We start from the raw sequence: 21432 nt of genomic DNA, 5'->3' as shown, positions 1-21432 counted from the left end.
AAAAATGGTGACTGGCTAAAATATATATTAAAAACATTTTTCTTGCATAAGCTAAATTACTCCAACAACGTTGCTGTGTTTATGAACTAAACCTCCATGAGAAAAATTGGAATCGAAGGAATAGCACGCCATATATTCTTTATTCCTGTAAAATATCTACATTTACAAGATTAATCCAGACACTACTAACCAACTGCCTACATTGTCTATCAAATGTAACTTCAATATTGTTCGGCTTGCTGTTAAAATCATAATTTCATTCAGTTCAGCAGCATTGCACAGAGTTCCACAATTGCGAAGCAGTGAGAGAGTGCATCTGGCACTGGCCACGATATACTTAATTGGTTAGGCTAGCTCTTGAAACTCAGCCTCAGATGAAGTCGGTGATGACTCGAAACACGTGTCAGGCTACTTCGTTATTAAACTCATTGGACTCATGAGAAATCCCTCCTTCTTTGAATTACTTGGAACAACTATCACTATTGCACTGTTCAGCGCAGTGAGACTGAGAACTGTGTGTTGATTTAGATTCTTAACTGTGGGTGGCATCTGGCAGTGCTCCCACACCCCTCAGTCACCTGCAGCTTTAGTGCTTCCCTAATTTCTTCAGTGTACAAGCGCTGTGGACTGACTTGTTCTGCCAAACCTGTGCGTTTCCTTACTGTATCAATTTACCATTCTAGTTCTTACCACTCTATTCAATGTTTCATTGCAACCACCATATTGTAACAAACTAAGACCCAAAAGTGTGTGTGAGTAGACACTACTTTGGGCATACTGCTCCAGTACTACTGTCTCCTAGTACTTTTGTTAATGATCACATCTTTCTCACTGTACCAGCATTGAGGCCGGTTACCATCTAGCTAGCACCTCTGCTTGCCAAATCATTGCACCTTAGGCCTGTCATCTATGTGTATGGGTCCTGGATTATCTGCTCACATCAGCACCTAGGACACCTAGAAAATCCCAAAGGCAACAGCTCATACACGATTGCCCGGCTAAGATACAGCTGAAAATAAAGCTGTTTCGGCCTTAAATACCATGCCAAATGAGCAGAAACCTGCTAAGCAGAACACGGCATACAAGTACCAAATATACCATTATTGTTAAACAACACCCTTGCCATCTTGGGGTTAGGCACCCCTCTTCTTGTAAAGCCATCAGTATGTTTGTATCTGAAGAATACACATTGACCTGCATGGGAATGTGTCAAAAGGGAACTATGCCTATATCAACTTGATTCCAAAGCATTGGGAAGCCTCCATAATAGACAAGAAGATGCACAAATGATTTCAATGGCTGATAGTTCTCTTTAAATCTATGATACATATTACATCCATGCTATTTTCAATGTTGCTTTATGAAGTCAGAACCCATGCATCATACGGCTATTATGGAGGAGGTGGGTCAATGTCGCCATGTGTATTGATAAATGTGCTGCAGCTCTCTTTATGAATGTTGACATCTATGGGGCATTTACTAGGGTTGCATGCTACACCAATCTAATTCAGTTTGAAACATCTTCTTGGTATGCACCACTACAGGGAGAGCAGGGCCCCCTCCTCCTCGACCAGTTCAAGGGGTCGAGGAGGAGGGGGTCCAACTCAATCAGTGAGTGGAATATTACCATTTCTTTCGAAAGGCAAGAGGATGACCCGCTTTCTCCAGCCTTTTGCACATGGATGATTAATTTCCCTTTACTGCTGTGCTTTCAATGTTCCAAGTCGCCGAGCCCCAGGTTCTAATTAAAGCAAGAGAAAACTATTGATTTAATGCAGCCCGCCGCCGTTGAAAGCGTTCTGCAAACTTCAAGGATTGAATGGAAGAGCTGAAAGAAAGGGAGAGGGGGGGGGTGGAGGACGCGGGCTCTAGAGACAGAAAGAGTGATTGTCAGATCATTTCAGAAATCATTCAATAGTATTTACCTCTGGAAACCCAATACAATTTAGCCCACTGTATGCAAACAAATGCTTTACATATTTGCTCTTTTCGTGACACACAGCTAGAAATGACCCCCAGAGTACCCCTCTGGCTCGATGATCAACTCTTCAGCCAGATTCAGACAAGAGAACATGAAACAGGTGGGCACCCGCCTCTTTACCTTTCCCTTTGATCCCTTTCATTGAAACTCTCCTGCATCACCTTCCCCTATCCTTAACACGCTATGGCAGTCACACCAACCTCAGGTCACTATGGTCCATTTATAACCGCTCAAATGCGCAATGAGTTTTGTAATTTTCTTTTTAAGAACTTGGCTTAAGACATTGCAAAAACACAGTTCACTGCGCACTGCGATCCCTGTTACAAGAACAGAGTCTGCAGATTGGGGGCCATTGTTGTAGAGGAGGATTAGCCAAGGCAAAACAGGAGACTGCAAGCAAGCTTAGGAGAGCCTCTACTGGTGCCTGCCACTATATACTATGAACAATAGCCTAAATTATCCTATGTAAGAGCCAGCCCTGTGTTACATGCTGCACGTTGGCGCCCTGCAACACCTGCCCAGTTGACCTCGGAGAATTGGAGAAGTAACTTAGCTGACAATTTCTAGGTTAGAGAGACTTCAGGGCATGCAATAATGACAGGAAGGAGGCTAGATAGATTTCGGAGTGGGAGGCCGGACAGATGGGGAGGAAAGAATGACGCAGGTTAGGGGCATACTCTCAAGGTTGTGAGGGTTCTATGTGATTACGTCGAGTTTATTTCGTCAAATTCGATTGTCAAATTCCATTTGGCTGCAAATATATTTGGGGGGAGAGCCCCCCAGACTTTCCCTCAGCTTAATAATTACCTTTTACCCCGCCCCCCCTCCCCATCCACATATATATTTTTGTGGCCAAATTCGGCAAAACAAATTTGACGAATTCCGCTGCAATGAAACCTCCCTATCCCAGCTGTGAGGCAGGACATAATGGAGAGGACATGACAGCTTTGGATGAAGAGGTGCAACATGTCAGAGAGTAGAAGGAAGATCAAGGCAGAGAGGTGGAAGGTATCCACAATGAGAAGTGGACAATTCACTGGCAGAGGAGGTTAGTTGCGGTTAGATTACATATATCAAGGCATAAATTAGTTTTCAAAAATTGATTAGCAGAGTTTGCTCATTACATTTTTCTTGATTAGCAAACAAACACATTTGATTAGCAATTTTGTACTGATGTTTTTAATGCCACCAGAAGATAAATGTACCCAAAATATAAAATGAGCAACAATACAGCAGTTTTGTATACTGCTGAAGTAACATTAGTGAGATAAATCAGGCCTTGCAAATTCTTTCTGTAAAATAGTGCATGTAACCACAAACCCACTTTAGTTTGGCACACTGCTGACACCAAGAGGCCAGCCATGCGCAGTGAAACCTTTATTTGACATTTACTGCAAACAAAGTAAAGTTTAAATAAAAGGTGTCCAACATCCCCTTCAAATAGTACTGGCCCTTCTTAAAATCTACTCGACTATGCAAGTGGGCAAAAATGCTTTGCGAGCCCTGGATGAGTGTCTGTAAAAAGGTTAGCTGCATGAATGGACACAAACAAATAGAGATGATAAAAAAGGCGCTGAAAAAAGTTTGACCAGCTCCCTCTACTGCAGGTGCAAATATATAATGCAATCATAATCAAAGAGCAAGGTGAGCTCTGGAGGCCAACTACAGTGTACAGTTTTGCAGTAGGTCTGTAGATGTACAGACTGGATGAAACTATTGATAGCTACTTTAAGTAAATGTCAAGTTAGCTTTACGTATTCATTATGGAAAAGACTAAGCAGAGTGGATGGCGTAGCAGGCAGAGAACTGGGCAAACTAGGCAGAATATTGTAGTTTGCGGCCATCTCACTTTCAGGGTAGAGGTTATAAACCAACATGGTAAGATAGAAGGTCAAGGTGTATGGGATCAGCTCATGGGTTGAGCACCAGTTGCAAGTTGTATGTAACCAGCAGGCCACAGGACTAGGTTTGCAATCAAAGTATGTGGCTGCGTGGTCATGTACATTTTTAAAAGTGTCCACTCGTCGATGTGATGCATCTTTCCCAACAAAATGAAATCTAGTTGACACTGAGATTTAGATACACTTCACTGTAAAGCATGGAGACAATTCAGTGTTTACAATAGCAATACTGTCTTATGCATTATGTAACATATTACATTTTTAGAAAAGGCATTGAAAGCCTTTTTGTAAAAAAAAAAAAATGAACACAGTGATCTTTGGCAGACAGAATACAGTTAGCTTAATAACAGTATTATCCCGATTATTCCTGGTTTGCTATTATTTGAAAAATAAAATGTGGGTAGCCCTCCCACACAGGCCATTTGGCTCATGAGTGAAGGGGATGATTACTGCTGCAATTTCTCCATTAGCCCCTTTGAACTTGCAGTGAACAGAGAAAAGAGGGTGGAGAGAGCTCTGAAGGTAAGAGGAATGCAGGGCGAGCTGTGCTTTCATTGAACAGGGTAACTTAAATAGTTAACTTTGCTACACAAGTGCCAATTTAATTAGCAGACCTACAGAATTACATAGCAAATTGCTCTGCGACACTGCTTATTTTATGCCTTGTATATGGACACAATGTGTTACAAACCAGTCCACATGGCCAAGATAAGGGCAAAATAAACATAAGTGGGTAAATCGGCACCAAAATGTATATAGTATGACAGGTATTTGGGGACGTAAGGCTTTGCAGCGAAAGCAATAGCAAGATATTTAAAATCCTATTAGTAAACCTGCTTTGTGAGATAGGAAACGGTTGGATATTTGGGGACATGATGCCTTGATTGGGTTATGTTAGATAAGTTAAAAACTATGATTGGGCTCTTAGGGAGTGCCCCCCACACAGATGGTCATTAACAGAGGAATACTGAAAAACTGAAAAGGGATAAAAGGAACAGACCTGAACCGGACTGGTAAAAGAAAAAGGTCTCCTGTACAAAAAAATAAAATAAACCGAGGCAAAAATGTTGTGGTTTGACCAGTTAAAGGTGTACCCCATTACACCATTTAAGGGGAGCAGGGGTGTCATTAAAACACATATTACTCAACACAAAATCACATTAATTATAAACACCATACATCTTTGACATGCAACATTTACCAAGAGATGAAAGCCCACTAATTACTTATACATTTTGCAACAATCTTCTGGTAACATTTCACCATACGTTCTAAACAATTAATCAATCATTCCTATACATTTAAAAAATCTCAACATGTTAATTGTAAGTGACACAGAGTAGCCTGGGAGACTACGTCTCCATAATATTGGAGAGTTGTTACATCCATTATCATAAATAAATGTACACAGAGTTTTAATGCGGATCACCCTAGGAGCATGACATTCTAATAAAATTACCCAGATGTTTAGTGCGGATCACCCTAGGAGCGGGAAATTCTAATAATAAATGTACCCAGATGTTTAGTGTGGATCACCCTAGGAGCGGGGCATTCTACCACTAGATGTTTTAAAGTTTTGCTCGTTTCTTTGTTTTTGCAAGTGTGACAAGTGGAATCACAGACTTTAGCCATTTTCCTGGCATATAACATTTCTTTCGCATATATTATATTTAACCGCATCCTCATGATTTATAACCAGAAAATATTTCCAAATACTTTGGCAGTTTCCCCACCTTTTGCTTTCACCCAGTAAATCCTTGAGCAGCTTATATTCAGGCTGAGTGTTGCACGTTATTACCCAGTCAGCATCCCACATACACTTTTTAACAGTGTCCGCAGTCTCCACAATGAGTTTGGACGTACAGTTCAGGTCAGTTAAAAGCTTATAACAAGTACGGGCCCAAGCAGACACATAACCACACTCAGTCTTTACCAGCAATGTCTTTAAGTCACAAAATAAGGTCCCATGAGGAGGCGTTACAATTTTTCTCAATAACGCATTTTATATTACTCGACTTTTAAGAGCCTCAACTCGTACCAAATCACTGCAATCGGCATAAAGATATGCAAGCCCAGATCTTTATGCCAAATTACAGCTTCCAGGCCACCAAAAAAGTACCAGTCAAATCCTAATATTGTTTCTATACCATATATTAATTTTGGTATTACTTTCATTTTATAGTATTTGATAACAGTGAGTAATGTGTATCCACCATATTTAGTATTGCTTTTCCTCATTTTTGGTATTGCACTGTCTGCCTGCCTTAGTGCAAAGTTAGAGACCCTTTGCTGTTCTAGCCGAAAATAAGTATGCCCAAGTATTTTAAATAGCTGGTTACTTCCAGGCCATTGTCCCATGGACCAAGTAAAACCCAATCTCTTCCTTGAATTTCCAATTCTTATGATCTGGGGTTTTCCTTTGTTCACGGTTTACCTGCTATTTTCTGCATACTGTTAGGAATCAAGAGTATTTGTCCCTTCTCCCCAGGGGTAAGCCACCCCCTTTGAGGCTAAAGAGGTGAGCCCGCTCTGCAAGGCCCTCCCTGGGGGTCTGGTTAAGTGGGACTTCACTGGAGGGGACTACTGTGAGGGGTCAGAAATGTGAGGCAAACAACTTGATATGTTCCAATGAATAAAGTTCACTCCAATATCAGGTTCTACTTCAAAAAGGTAACACAAACGTTTCTCCAAATAGCCAAGTTCGGTTTCCAACACAATGTTCCTTTACTTCTGGAGGGTTTCACTTGGCACTGTGATTGTCTTATAATCTAAGTTCATTACACAATTCCCACATGCTTTTGCTTGTAAAACCAAAAATCTGTCCTCACTCTTCCAATTAATATTTCAATATGATTTCTTCTCTCGAGAAAGACAACTACTACGCACTTCTTTAATGTTTTTGTCAGGATGGATTTACCACAGTTCATCAAACACATTAGTGATCTTGTCACTTTCTTTCAAAGCACAATCTTTCACCACTTCAATGTCTTCTTCCTGATTCCCGAACCTGCCAGGACTACCACTAAATCCCTTTCCTGGTGTACTCCCAACAGGATGAATCACCCCACGCTACTACAAGTAAGCTATGGTGTGGTTTACTTCAAAACATCAGTAAAGTCTTTGACTATCAATAACAGTATCATTCACAACTCCTACCATAAGGATACAACAGCCATTTATCCACTGATTGATTGGCCACATGTAAAATGCCACGTTTCTGTTTTCACTAGTGCACCAGGTAATTGTTGCTAATATCTTTTCTTCAAGTTTCTCTTTCAAAGAAGGCCGTTTTCCCTTTTACTTCAATTACCTTTTTCTGGCTTGCTGGTCGTATTCTTGCTCAAATATTGCCTCCTCCTCTTTACTTTGGCAATACTGGTTATAGTTTTGAGGTAATATTGCTGCCTCTTTACTTTTCCAATGGCGTTTATCCTTTGGATTTAATAATGCTCCCTCTTTCCTAGGGCAATGGTAGTCATAGCCTTTCTAAAACATTGGCAATAGTTATAAAGTTTCTCCTCTCGTTTCCTCCACAAAAGTTTTGGGCCAAAAACACTTTCATTAGTTTGGTATTCAAAAGTAGTCGGTTTACAACAGAGCGTCCCGGAATCACCCGTCAGCAGCCAACTCACCAGTCTTTCCCTGAGGGGCTGCGTATCCCGCTGCCACAGCTCTGTTCTTGGGATTTTGAGCTTCTAATGAGTACCCAAACATTAGCTTTGGGTACTCATTTTGTAATTGCTGTTCACTTAAATGTCGATGTTAGTATTCTGATGTAATTCATTCATAGGTCATTTTTAATTACCCTTCTTACAGTACCTTTGCAATCAAGGGAAGTGGAACAAAAACCCTTATTATCATAATCTGCCAGGCTTCCCTGTTGGAATTCATTCAAGCCAGAAGCCAAGTTCACAAAGGTAATGTAATGGTGGGATCAAGAGCATACTGTCATTTTTGATGCATACTAGGGATAGTGAGACTTGGGCTAAAGGGCGGCAGGGACGGGTGGTGGATGAAGTTGGGGGTAGGAGAACACGGTTACATTGCTTTGGAACACAAGATCTCAGAATGCAGGTTTGTAAAACATCAGTGCAAGATAAACTGCTGGCCGCTTATGGAAGTGTGGATAGCAGGATATCCATGTATCAAAGCAAGCTGCACCAGACACGCAAGTTAAGGTCTAACTACCTAATCACATAAGGCCTTCATTTATTGGGATAAAATATGAAGGTGCCTCAGCGCCCCTACCGCTATGTGGCAGATCTTCCTGATGCATTATCAAGCTTATAATCCTCAAAAGATTACCAATGACCATCTCCCCAAACTGGCATGATAACATTATAATGGACAATTACTCTCGTTCTGCTGCATCTTTCTTCTGCGTTGGACACTGTGCATCAGAACAGTCATTCACCACTCTCCAGTCTATCACCTTGGCTTCCAGCAGTCTGTACACTTAGTTTCGCTCTCATCTCACGGACCATACTTATTCCATCACTGAGGCTGGTAATATCTCTCAGACTATCCCATTGCGCTACAGGGTTCCTCAGGGGACTGTGCTTGGATCTCTTCTCTTTCCCCTTTAAAGAATTCCTTTATCGTCTATTGTTTCTTCATTTGGTCTTCCTCACCACTTCTATGCCCATTGACACAAATCTTTGTCTCTTTCTCCTCTATTAATTCTCTTTATTTTACTCTTCCTGCTTGCTTACTTGTTGTTCAGTCTTGGGTGTCAATTAATTTCCTTCAGGTTATCTTTATAAAACTGAAGTCGTATTCCTCCCTGCTTCCCCTATTCCACCTCTATTGCCTTGTGTTTCTATTTGTAAGCACTTCACTTCTCTCAATATCTTCCTCTGCTTTCAATCTGGGTGTAATGTAGGATTCCTTGCTTGGTTTTCCCCTACACATCTCTGCTGTTGCTAGATCTTTGTCACATCCATTTGTTTAAAATTCGTAAATCAGGTTCCTCTCCACATTGCAAAACTTTGATCTCTGCACTTGTCTTTCGTCTACTGGACTACTGTTAAGCTCTTCTTAGTCTACCCCCTAATCATCTGGCTCCTCTTCAATCTATCACTACGCTATCCATTTGCAGTTCTAGCTTTGTCCTCATCTCCATTTCCTGCACTATTTACGTTGGTTGACTTTTCAATCTCATCTGTTTCACTTCCTTTGTAAGCACTGCTCCAGATACGATATTGAAGTGGGAGTATTTTACTCCCTATTTTTTAAAGTTAGGAGTAAAATTATTTTTTAGGGAATAAAAGTGTTAATTCATCATTATATGGCTGCTACGTCGACTTTAGCAAGGCCTTTGACATGATCCATTACCCTCTACTTTGGGAAAAATGACTCAAATGGGGGAAATCCTTCCACTTCTTTTACATCATATACAACAGCTCTACACAAATACTAGTGTGTCAATTCGCTTGAGTCAATTGCGATCTTATTCAAGCTTCATGCTGACCATGATTGCACTGGACAGGAATTTTCCACCAAAAATAAAGGCCAAGATAATTGCCTGCATCACATAAGCAGACGATACAATCCTGTTAGACAAGACCCCGATTGGACTCCAACGTTCCATAAATGCCCTTTTGCATTCTGCAAGAAAAAATGCAAATAAACACAGGGAAAACAAAAATCATGCACTTCACTGGCAAAACCAATAGGAAACCACCAATGTCCTGGAGGCTCAGCAGCCAAAAACTGGAAACGGTGATGGAATATAAATATTATACCCATCTAGCCAATTTGAAGGGTTATGAGGAAATATCCCACGTGGTACATCCATCGATATTGTAAAGTACAACCGTATCTACTGCTTAGTCCGGATCCAGTTCTAAGGACATTTATATTGAAACTACGCACAAATCAACTCCCATTACGTACAATAACGGGCACTCGCCTGGGTTTGGGAACTGAGGAACGATATTGTCGTATTTGCACTCTTAAATCACAAAGGGAAACAGCTAGACATGTTCTCACCCAGTGTATTAAAATGGGCGATATTTACATGAACTATGGCCCATTTGGGCACAATTATGAAACTATACTCAGTGAAGCATTCTGGGATACTTTTCTGAATCCGGAATCACTATCTTTACAAATTGCACTGTAGCGAGTATGGAAACAAGTGACAACCAGCTTCATATAGACCCCATTATATGGCTTAATTGTATACAGACATAATGGCATTGTTCAAACCAGTTAAATATGCCTGACATTAATCAGAGCCTATTGTGTGCTGTGTGAGAAGACGATATAATAAGTGACGGGAAAATTATGTAATTGTGTATTAGGACCCTATCAGGGGTCTCCGGCGTGAATGAAAGGCAGTAGTATTTTCATTTTAATTTGGAGTTTTAGAGATTTTAGGTCATATACCGTTTTGCAATTGTTAGCACTAGCACTTGGTCAGTATGTCCCAATTAAGATGGGATATAACTATCATCATGCTCATTATTGTCAACCCGTTTACCATTTTATATGGATCAGTTTTAACACTTATGAGTAGAGACTGTCCAACTAATTTTGATAAAGATGATATATGATGGGTGTGACATATTTCATACATGATACACTTGATATATGAGAAGTGTGAAATGTGACATGATAATGAATTTTGAATTGTTAATTGTTCTTCGTGTATAGTTTCTAATTTATTTGTTAATTGTTTGTGTAAAGTTCTTAACTGAACTAATCACAATAAAGTTTATATATAATATAAATATTTGGGCTTTTCGATAAAACCTGATCACACAAAGAACTATTATATGGACGGCACCTTGATTAAGGCATGGGAAAAATGGATGGTGGCACAAACAATTTATTGCTAAAAGCGGAGGGCAAAATTTTCAAGCCCTACCGGGGGATCTATGGTACCAGTATAGTCCTGAGTATACCATATGGACCATCAGCTCTTTCATATCGCCTTGTTGAAGGCCTAGACAAAATGGAGGCAAAAATCCTCCGAACCATCATTAACCTCCCATCTTCTGTTCCAGTTGAGGCACTAAGACTCGAATACGGTCAATGTTCACTTATCACTACTTGGGGAGGGGGGACAGCACCTACTTCTTTATATCAAACTTATGCCCACGTATTACAACACTAATCACATTCTGAACCTATTAGGCGAAAAGATGCTATCAGGACACAAAAACTATTATTTGATTTAACTTTGCACGGACGCCTTTGAAATGGCCAATCTACTAAACCTAGATATGGCTACGGTAGTGGGGAAACCCCAATTTTGAAAGTTTAGTAAAAGAAAAGGCAAAGGGCCCCGATAAGAGCTACAATGTCCATAAGTTAAACTCGACCTCTAGATATATAGGAAATACTCACATCAGTTTTTTTGTGAATACTCTTTGCTGCTACCTAACTATGGAACGATTACTAATTGCTTTTCTTCTTTAGAGCTCCCCTATGCTTCTTCTAAAGCCTTTTCCTTCTTGTTTTATTTGTTTTGTACATCTTTATCTGTTACATTACAATATCTAAATTTCAATGTATTGTATTTCATGTAATAAAATTTGCTTAAAGTTTAAGCTAACTAAATGCACACAAAAAAAAAAATCACTCAGTCGGAGTATTTAAAAAGCAAGTAAAATATGTTATACTTGTAAAACAAATGTTTTGTAAGATTTTTTTTGCATCAAGTTATTCATGCGCATGAAAAGGTACATGTGTACCTCTTCAGATTAGGGAGTAATAGTAGAGCTTCTTCCGGTGAAACTGCATTCACTAATGGTCCAAACTATCAATGGTGCTGTGTGGATGAATGCAGGGGACATCCCATTTTTGTTATGAGTATTTTTACTCACAGATTTTATTTTTGGGGAGTATTTGCCTATTTTTTTTTTTTTAGAGTAAAAGTGGTCGATACACACCTTATCTGTAGGGCTGTGGATATGAATAAAGTGCACATGTGTACACGTAATCCCCACTGAACCAATGTAGAGGAAGAGATGCTTATACATTAAGTATTTCTTTGGGGCTCCATGTCCATCCAAAATGGTTAGGTGGAGGCACTATAGAAGACGACCCGTGAAAGCGCTAGAAGAGATGTCAGAACTGGGTTGGTGATGGGAGGGCAGATAAGCAGGCCGAAGATGCGCATAAGGGCTTTAATTCCAAAACCAGATTCCCGTCATACCTCACAAGAAGCGCCTCGACTAGACCTCTGGCAGAACCAGAGCTGCATCAGCATACTTCATCCAGTGGGCAAAGTAGCACATCGAGTCCTCAGCTCTCTGTGAATCTCTACTAGACCATCGGCACTCAAACCCGGTGGCATTGCCTCTGGCACTGCTGTTGCTCAGCGTTTGGTCAAGACGACTTAGGGCCTCATTATAACCCTGGCGGTAGCCGTGCCCTTAATAAGGGCACGGCTGCCGCCGGTAATGATTTTTTACCGGGTCCAAGAAAAGGGCAATAACCGGGTTATGCGGACCTTGGCAGACCTGGTAATTGCCCTTTTCTTGGACCAGGTAAAAATCAATCATAGGGCTCAATGGGAACGGGGAGGATGCTAACAACGTGGCCCGTTGTTAGCATCCTGGCCTGCTAGCGGCTCCTGCTTTTCACGTCTGGTCAGACCAGATGTGAAAAGCGGGACCCGCTAGCAGGCCTCATAATAGGGCATCCCGTAATGAATGGTGCTGGTCCCGTACCGGCACCATTCATTACGGGAGCGCCAGGGTCCTAATGAGGCCCTTAGAGTCTGTTTCAAGACATGAGGCTGCCTTTGAACCCCTAATGAACTCACTCACACTTCACAGACCAGACCACCCTCTGCACTTCGTTCGAATAGCAAGTAGAGACACCCCGTTAGAAGTCTCACCTGAAGCAATCAGGACTTTTTGAACCATTTGCCACATCCCAACATCTGGACCAAATACTCTACTTCAACTACATTTGCTACACTGTCAGGACCATCAAGTTGTGAAGTCAAACCATAGCTTCAGTACCTGAACTGTGCCATCCCAGTTTACAGATATACAACACTGTGCTGGTATTTCATCGCGCCAGCTTGCCACCGTCGAACCAGAGAATGTACATGTATGATGCATCAAGACCACAAACACTGAGGTTGGGAACATGAGAAATAGGTGCCTTCACATACATTGTAGGTACCGCAAAACCCTGCACTACGCATTCGACTTTAGGTCCCATTTTCTTACCTTACCCAAAACAATTTAAAGTAACCATTTTATGTTTTATTTAACATTTTTTTCCTACTTATTGCTTGTATTTGTATGTGCTTTCCTTGCAAGGCTAGGCTTTGAGCGTTTTTGATTATTGCTGGTATTTGAGTAAGTATTTTTTTTCATAGAACCTTGCGTGGACATTACTTTTACTTTGGTGATTTACAGGGTCTGCGGCTTCATCTCTCGAGACTATAGCTTGCCCTCGGCCGATGCCCCGAGCTGCTGCCTCCATGTTGGCAGTCTTATTATAAAGCAAAATACATCTTTAATTTATTACATTAAATATGCGCTTTGCAGCACGAACATTAAAGGCAGCCTTTGCAGCCACCCTCAAGCTATTCACTCCCTCAGACCTTGTTGCCTTTCTACTACGGAGTTCGACTACATTACCACCCCGCTGACAAAAAAAGAGCTTTAGAGCTTTATGCAAGTGGATATTTAGTGCGGGAACTCCCTGCTGGTTGCCTTTCTTTATTCTGCAAAATGAAGGCCACTAAACCTGTCCCATGATAATCTGAAGCTACTCACACCCTCCCTACATTGCTTGATATATGAATTTGACACAGAATCAAGCTGCAAATGGGGGGGATGGGGGGGGGGCGATGCCATTAACATCTCTCCAGTATACTCTTTGCACCCCACACCTGCCTCAGACATGTTTTCCCAGCTGCAGGCAAGGGGGCCCCCAAATATCTTTTCCTTTTGAAGCGAGTCCCCGGGCATCTTAAGACGGCCCTGTATACTACCAACTTGTACCTATTCTACCCTTATGGCAACCACCTATGAGCCGAGTTGTGATACACGTTCAGACAAAGTGCAAAAAAGCCTTTTGCTTTCCTTTATATTTTCTCCGGCCACTGCGGACAGGCTCATAAGACCCTCCAGCGGCCACACAAAGGAGTGTGGCTCCACTCCGGCAAGATGTATTGACCTAAAAGAGCCTTCAGACCTCACACAGAAAGCTGCACCCCTGCCACAGTGCTCAAGACTATCGATAGGCCCTGCAACACATGTCCGCTGCTCCGCTATACCGCAACATGACACAAATGTGCATTCTGATTTCACATAACGCGCATTTAGTTTTCACATAATGCACAAGCAAGGAAGGCACTGCTGCTCTCACATACAGGGCCGTGCCCCTGGCCCACTGCACAGGAAGCCCTGCAGCCCCCCAAACGCATAAACTGGGGAGCAGTGATGGCCACTGTGGCTGCTTCTGCCCTGAGAAAAAACACCTGTGGAGTACCCCCCGCCCTCACCGCCTTACAGAATGACTGAGGCGTTTTGCTTGGTGTTGGCAATAAAAGGCTGTGGATTTCATTGCACAATAACATAAGTACTAAAGCCATATTTGTAATATTTTAAAATTCCATCATGAATAAAAAGAAGTCTCATCTCTAGTTATACTTTTGGGCACATGGACATGGACCAGGGGGGTGTCCTCCTGGCCCGTGCCGTCCTCTTCTTTCCACGACTGCGAGAGAACGTTCGTTGTCTTGTTCTTTCTTCAGGGTGGGTGGGTTTTGGGCGAGGAAGGTTTTGACTCTTGCGTTCGCAGGATACCTTAGTGTTGGTAAAGAATGGAGTCGGCTCCAGCTGACCCTCTTTATTAGTGCAACATGCCATGGGGCCATGCATTTGGCTGTGAACTTGGTTCCCACGCCAGCCGGCTGACGCCCACGTACATACATCCACACTTGTGTCTGGCCTCCCTTTCTTCTTTTGTTTGTCCCTTCCTCCCTGACCTCCTCCGCTGTGGTCTGCTGGCGACCAAAACCTTTTGGCACCTTGTTGTGACCAAGTTTCCTGTCCTGGCGGAGTTGCTAACACTACTCGTTTTCCTGCCTTGTGTTGCTAACAGGGGGAGGGCAGGTCAGGAGCTGGAACCCTGGTGGGAAAAGTTCTGCGGGGAGAATAAAGAGGGGTGGCTCCCACTTCCTCTTTGCTTATAGATTATTGCCCGTGCTTCCTAGCTACATTGGTTCCCTATTCCGCTGCACTGGCCATAGTAACACGCTCCTGGTGCGCGCAGGCCCAGGAGAGCCCTATCCGTTTACACAAGAGAATAAAAGGGAGCTAAACATTTTTTTTAAACTAAGCTTAGAAAATTCTTGTAAATGCTGCGCTCTGATACCTTTGGGTACGCTCGCGCATTATAAAGAATAAAACAAACAAACAGTGGTGCTGAGGGCTGGGCACCAAGCACTGAATGGAAGGAACAGGTTCATGCTCAAAGCAGTTTTGCCCTTTAGCTCAGAAATCAGTTGTTGGGCTTCTTTAAAGCGCACCCCTGGGAGAGACACGAATGGCAGCAAGCTGCCAGCACAGTGCATTTCACTGTATCATCCATCCAATCCAATAATGCTTCAATAAGGTGGTTGTGGTATGGATACATTTCCTGGTGGATTGACAAATACAAAACTGCAATAGTAACTCCACACACAGCCATCATTCAAGGAAGCAGAGTGCACCTCTCAAACTCCCATATGCAGCGCTTCATTGACCGCCTCAAGTGCAGTGCCTCCTGGCAAGGCCCCTTCCCACTCCCAATTCATTATACCCTTGACTGCTTTGCCTTCCACACCACTTGGGCTTCCCTAGCAGTGTCATGACAGGGCTTGAAAAATCTACTAGCCCACTAGTATTGGCGAGTCGTTTTTATGCAGGGCGAGCACCATTTGCACGATACTCAACCTTTCTGGCGAGTATGGGGATGTTAGAAACTTATTTTTCATTTACTACAAGCACGTTGTTTGCGGTAAATGGCAATACAGGTTTCACTGTGCATGCCTCACCGCGAATACGAAGTGTGCTTGTGGCGCCATGCACCATTTTATAAAAAACACTGGTAAATATTTTGTCACCAGTCACCTCGGGGTAAGTGCATTTCTCTTAGGTCGAGTTTGTAAAATGAGGAACTCTCCCTGCAGGTATAGTGGGATTTTTAAGAATTTGCAAGGCCTGCATGAATTTCCTTCCCGACAGTGTTGCATGTAGTCGGTCCCACGTACAGTTGCCACTTAAACAAGCAATAATTCTGACCGTGCTGCATGAAGTATACATTTCCTCTCCATCGCTGTCACTTGCAGAGACATCATGTCAGCGCAATGTTCCCTATAAATATCAAACATGAGGACAAAGGGCGGCTCACTGGAACTTGTTAATATGTTACGGTACCCTGGAATGAGGATGGAAATACATTTCTGACAAGACAACTAAAAAAACTTCCAACATGTTCATCGAGGTGGAGCACACTGACTGGTTATAATGGTGCCCCTCCTCTGGCAGCCCTCTGCTCCCCATTTGTAAACACCATACCACACCATACCTGGGTAGGGTGAATTCACCCTAGCGTTCAAAAAACAGATTACCACCTTTCACTCGTGCCTGGGAGAAGTGGTTGCCTCTCGGGAATTCGTAGCATGTTTGGTGGGACAAATATGACTGCCAAAGGGCCAACTACCGAACATTGTGCCCCCTAGTAAAACTGATTTTGGAAAAGATGGTTTGTGAAATAGCTCAGAGTTAAGAACTTACCCCAGACAGTATTCAGCCTACCCTTTTGAATCCAATTATGGTGAATCTATGTGATCACTGGGCCGCCCGTAACTGCGCCGACAGAAATGTCTACGCCAATTACGGCACGGCGATCAGATAGATCACTTTGCCTGCATTCCCCGGCCTGCATTCCCATTCCCGAGCCCATCCCCACTTACTTTTACGGCGGCACACTTCTGTGTGTTCCGCCTTCACCCCCGCTATCCCTGCGGTGTCAGTTCCTCCCACTAACATGCGTCAGAGCTGACGCGGCAGGGTGCTTTTCATTTTTTTTAAAAACTTTTTTGTCCCCCGCTTACCACAAGAAGGGGACACCCCTGCAACTCCTGACTCCCTTTACAGCGCCCAAGTAGAGCAGGGGACCCCCCCAACCCCTGCTCTGCTTGGACGCAGTGATGGGAGTCTGTATTTTGTGCGCCCCCAAAGTCGCAGTGACTGCGGTGGCGCACAAATGAGGGCGACATTTCGGTACGTTTCCGGTATTGTCGATTCAGCCCTTAATCCTAGAGGTCGATACATCGAGTAACATTAAATAGCTTAATAGCAAAACATTTTCATGCAGCTCTTAGAAGCAGGAGGAATGCAGTATGAAGCGCAATTTAAAAATGTGACATTCATGTAGGCAGCGTGGCTAGTATCCGGTGAATTCCTGACTACTAGAGACCAATGTAAACAGCACATCCTTGAGCGATACAGAATAACCTCTGACAGTAAGTGACCCCTGAGGAACACTAGTCAAATTTGTCCCACCTACCCTCCCCTTCTGACAATTTTGACATCCTAATCACAAGAAGAGTTCCTTCTGGCAATCTACCGCTAGCATGTAGAGGCGCTCTCTGCAACTGTTAGTAACACTCTACACAGAAGGCCTCTCTCACACAATGCTAGAAGAGTCTTTTATATCAGTTTATGCTGCCAATCATGTGTGTAGGGAAGACAGTGTGTACTGTTAACATCCCTAAGAGGAAAGTAAAAAGAAATGCCTGGGAGGGCATACGGCCAGCAAGAAGACACCCTTGTCAGTGCACACAACTGATAACTCACTGGTGCAAGAGCATCACACTTTGTCAGTGGACACTTATTATGGTAATTATTGAGCGCTGACCTAGCTTCGGGAAGCAACAGAGCGCTTTACAATCATAAGAGGAAGAACACTGAGGGGAAGCAGAGAAAAGGGGGAGCGGACAGCTAACAACAGGGGAGCACACAATTGGCAGTCTACAAGCAACAATGGAAGGAAACTGAAAAGAGCAGATCACTGTGTCTCGGGTAGGGTTGGGAGGGAAGGGCATGTGGACCTAGGTGCTAGTGAGGAACAATTCTTTGAAGAGGGAGGTCTTCAGCTCTTTACTGAAGTGTAGAAGCGATGTGGCAAGTATGATGTTGACAGAAAGGAGGTTCCAGAGTCTTAGGGCATAGACAGAGAAGGTCTGACTTCTAGTTCTTTCATTCCTGCACCTGCGGAATTCAAGTCTGTAAATGTCCTTACTACATGTCCTTACTTCTGAAGGATCGCAGGCCTCTGGAGATGCGGAGTTTCTCAGTGAGGTAGCCTTCAGGGTCGAACTAGGGCATAAAATTGTCTCCAGCACCAATGAAAAGGAGTCCCACAGTTGCAAATGGGATTTCATTCCTTTTGTGATAGACTGTTTGAATAAATCCCTAGGGAGAGTTTTTTGATAAAATGTCATGAACATTGTTCAATTTAAAGAATATTTATTCAGCAACAATGTTCAGAACTACTAGCTGCGTTGTGAAGTAACTCAAACTGGCCCACATTGGCTAAAAAAAAAAAAAGTAGCCCGCTTTGACCCAAAAAAAAAAATGCCCCACACTAGCATTTTGTGTTTTTGGTCCGCACATTGCCCCATTGTCCTAGCGTGGAACTTCAAGGTGACACTGTTTGCTAACAATATCTTTAACAAGACCTTCTTCCCAGAAATTCACTAGTGGCAACTCCTCATACCTTGTCTTGGGGCAAGAAGAAACCTCTACTGTTTCACGCCTCTAACACACGTATTTACAAGGAGAGATATAACTTATCAATGTGCAGTGCCAACACCTCTCCTTTAGTAGTCACCGCTATTCCTGGGTGTAAATACAATACAATTCCCTCCATGCTGCCAGCCCCTGTTAACATTTCCCCCACCCACCCGCAGAAAAAAGGACACCCCGCAAGAGGATTTGCAAGTCCCAGCGGAAGCAGTTCCCCACGGACCCGACGACGAGTACGCCCCATCGCCTCACCTGATAATGTCGTCGCTGTGGCCCAGGAAGAAGCGTTGGCTGTGCTCCCGGGTGTTGTAGAGCACCCCCACCCCGGCTACGAAGTAGACGAGCTCCTTGGAGGCCGTGTAGTAGAGGTTGTTGCGGCACTGGTGGCCTCGATAGCCGTACACCCACTCCAGGCGCAGCTGGGAGCGCGGGGCCGTGCGGTCAGCCATGGGCGCCCTCACACACACACTCGTCCGCACGGCGGTTATTTCACATGGAGCTCCACAGCCACCATAATCCCCCTGTGGCTACACACAGCAAAGCACCGATGCTAGGCATGCAACGCCGCTCCAGAGCTCAGACTGTGTGCATTGCTGTGTGCCCGCCCTAGCCTGCGTGCCCTACTCGATGACACTGTCGACGGGGAGTCCCCCACACAGCTTTCTCAGTGGTTCGGCTGCAGCCTCAGCTTGAAGTCGAGATTCACCGGGTAGGTCCGTGAAAAGAGCTTCGCCCAGAGCCGCTGAAAGCACCACGCCTTCCGGCCCGCCAGCTCCCAGGATCTCCTCTCCAATGCAGGGACCACTGCAACGTGTGAATTCCCGAAGCACAGAGCGATGCAATAGTCTACATGCCAAGGACTAGGTGCGCACCATGCATGCACACTCTCACTATATAGAGCCCTTTCTTGGCCAGCGATGCAGATATTCCTCTACTTCGTGTCTTTCCCTACCTCCTCCATTATGCCTACAAGGCAAATAAATAGGTTGATACAGATCCCCCTATCAGGTGTTCAGGAGTGGCAGCGTGTGGAGTCGCACACTGCTTCACAGTCACACAGAAGCAACTGGATTACACGCTCTGAGGAGAAGCGCCGCGGTCTTGCATATCGTCCGGACCCCCAACCTAGAAAACGTAAACTAAATCTCCATATCAGAAACGGATACTATCTGCAAACCCAGCCACCCGGGTAAGGCGTTACTTGCAAGCAAGCGCACCGTTCTTGTCACCATAGTCCGGGTAGGCTAAAACAGTAAAGAGCAATGTTTATCCAGTCCCATCAGATCCAGCTGCGTAGGGGGCGAACCAGTGTGTGGACAGCAAGTTGCGGCTAACCGAAGTACACGGTCCCCGGGATTGTAGCCCAGTTTCTATTGGTGAATACACAGAAGGGTAAACACACGCGTACACTAGGGAATCTCGCGCACGTAATCGGCGCAGACTTCCTAGTCGCCTGTATCTCGGGTGACGGGTAAAATAACAGGCAGAAGTTACGGAACCAGCGCAAACACCGTTCGGGAATCGCGGCAGTGGTGTTACCAAGCACGAGAAAGTACTTAGAAACGCGACGCCAAGCCAAGCGCACTAGCTAATGCCGCCAGTGACAGCTGAAAGCGCGCTAATAAAATCGGCTCTGCCGACGGATTTCTGGGAAATATAGTTTTCGGATCGCGCGGCCTGTCTTCTTCTGAGGTGCTATTGCAAGAGGACACGTTACAAAAAGACTACAAATCCCGTGGTCGACAATTTATCAGCGGGCCTGGCTGAGGCTACAGCCTCTTTGTCGTTGTCCTAGTAACTGTCGTTTATGAGGAATGGTGGGGGCGGGCGTGGAGCAGACGAACACAGATTAGCTAACAATACAATCTGCGAGATAGTCAAAATGTCACAGAAAAAATTAGAACGCAAATTAAACAAAAAATAAACGCAGGCTCCACAGCGAACAGACAATACGGTAATTTCAATGCAGCTGTGAGAAATTGTGTGACGTTTTTGGCTGGCATAAATTGGGAAGAAACAGTAATTTGTTAATGCTTCGAATTCTCACTGTCAGGTTCCGACTGGCCTATAGGGCAATGGGGCAATTGCCAAACCAAAAATGCAAAATGCTAGCGTGGGCTCGTTTTTTGGCAATGTGGCCTAGTTTGATGAGTTACTTCAATATGCAGCTAGCAGTTTTGACCATTGTTGTATTGTATTTTGTTATTTATATAGCGCTCTTTCCCCACTTGAGGGGTTGTCCAAGCCGCCGCACGGGGTGCTAGAGGGACATCCCACATAGCGGGACACCCCTCTGGCCACCCCACCCCTCTACAGGGTCTCTCCACCCCTCCCGCAGGAAGGGGGAGAGCCAGTTCCCAGGGCACGAGCTTCCGGCTCGCCCTGGGGACTGCTTATAAGCTGGGGAGGGACTGGAGCCCAGTCTCTTTCCAGTGCCTCCCCAGCTTGAATTCGGTCCAGTGGTGCAGTTGCTGTGGAATCCCATCCCATCGCGACGTTGACAAGCGGTAAGTAACTGCCTCTGTGGTGGGCCAGAGGAAGAGGATCTGCTGTGTTTGGGGGGAGTGTTAAATCTGGGTCCAGGCAGGGATATATGTATATTAAAGTCCTTTATTAAGTATCATTCAAGGACAGCAGGTACCCCTTCAAGAGGCAGGCTCCAACTGACCAACCTTAGAATACACAGTGAAACTAAACACTCTAAATAGAATTACATGACATCACAATGTTACTCTTTTTGCTGAAACGTATTATAATGTAAATGTGGCACAATAAATAA

General features: G+C 44.0%; 1 protein-coding gene across 3 annotated transcripts in view; it reads right to left on the bottom strand.

The window, feature by feature from the left end:
• EML6 (EMAP like 6) overlaps positions 1-20223 on the bottom strand; it is a 3038586-nt gene extending 3018363 nt beyond the window's left edge. For all 3 annotated transcript variants that reach the window (XM_069608236.1, XM_069608238.1, XM_069608237.1), the window contains exon 1: positions 18906-20223. In XM_069608236.1, the coding sequence (XP_069464337.1) occupies positions 18906-19102 (197 nt within the window). In that variant the 5' untranslated portion in view covers positions 19103-20223. The remainder of the gene's footprint in view (positions 1-18905) is intronic.
• Positions 20224-21432: the final 1209 nt, after the last annotated feature.

This window comes from Ambystoma mexicanum, chromosome 4q (genome assembly GCF_040938575.1).
Source record: "Ambystoma mexicanum isolate Mex_15411 chromosome 4q, UKY_AmexF1_1, whole genome shotgun sequence".
Classification (NCBI taxonomy): Eukaryota; Metazoa; Chordata; class Amphibia; order Caudata; family Ambystomatidae; genus Ambystoma; species Ambystoma mexicanum.
This window is presented reverse-complemented; position numbering and strand designations above follow the sequence as displayed.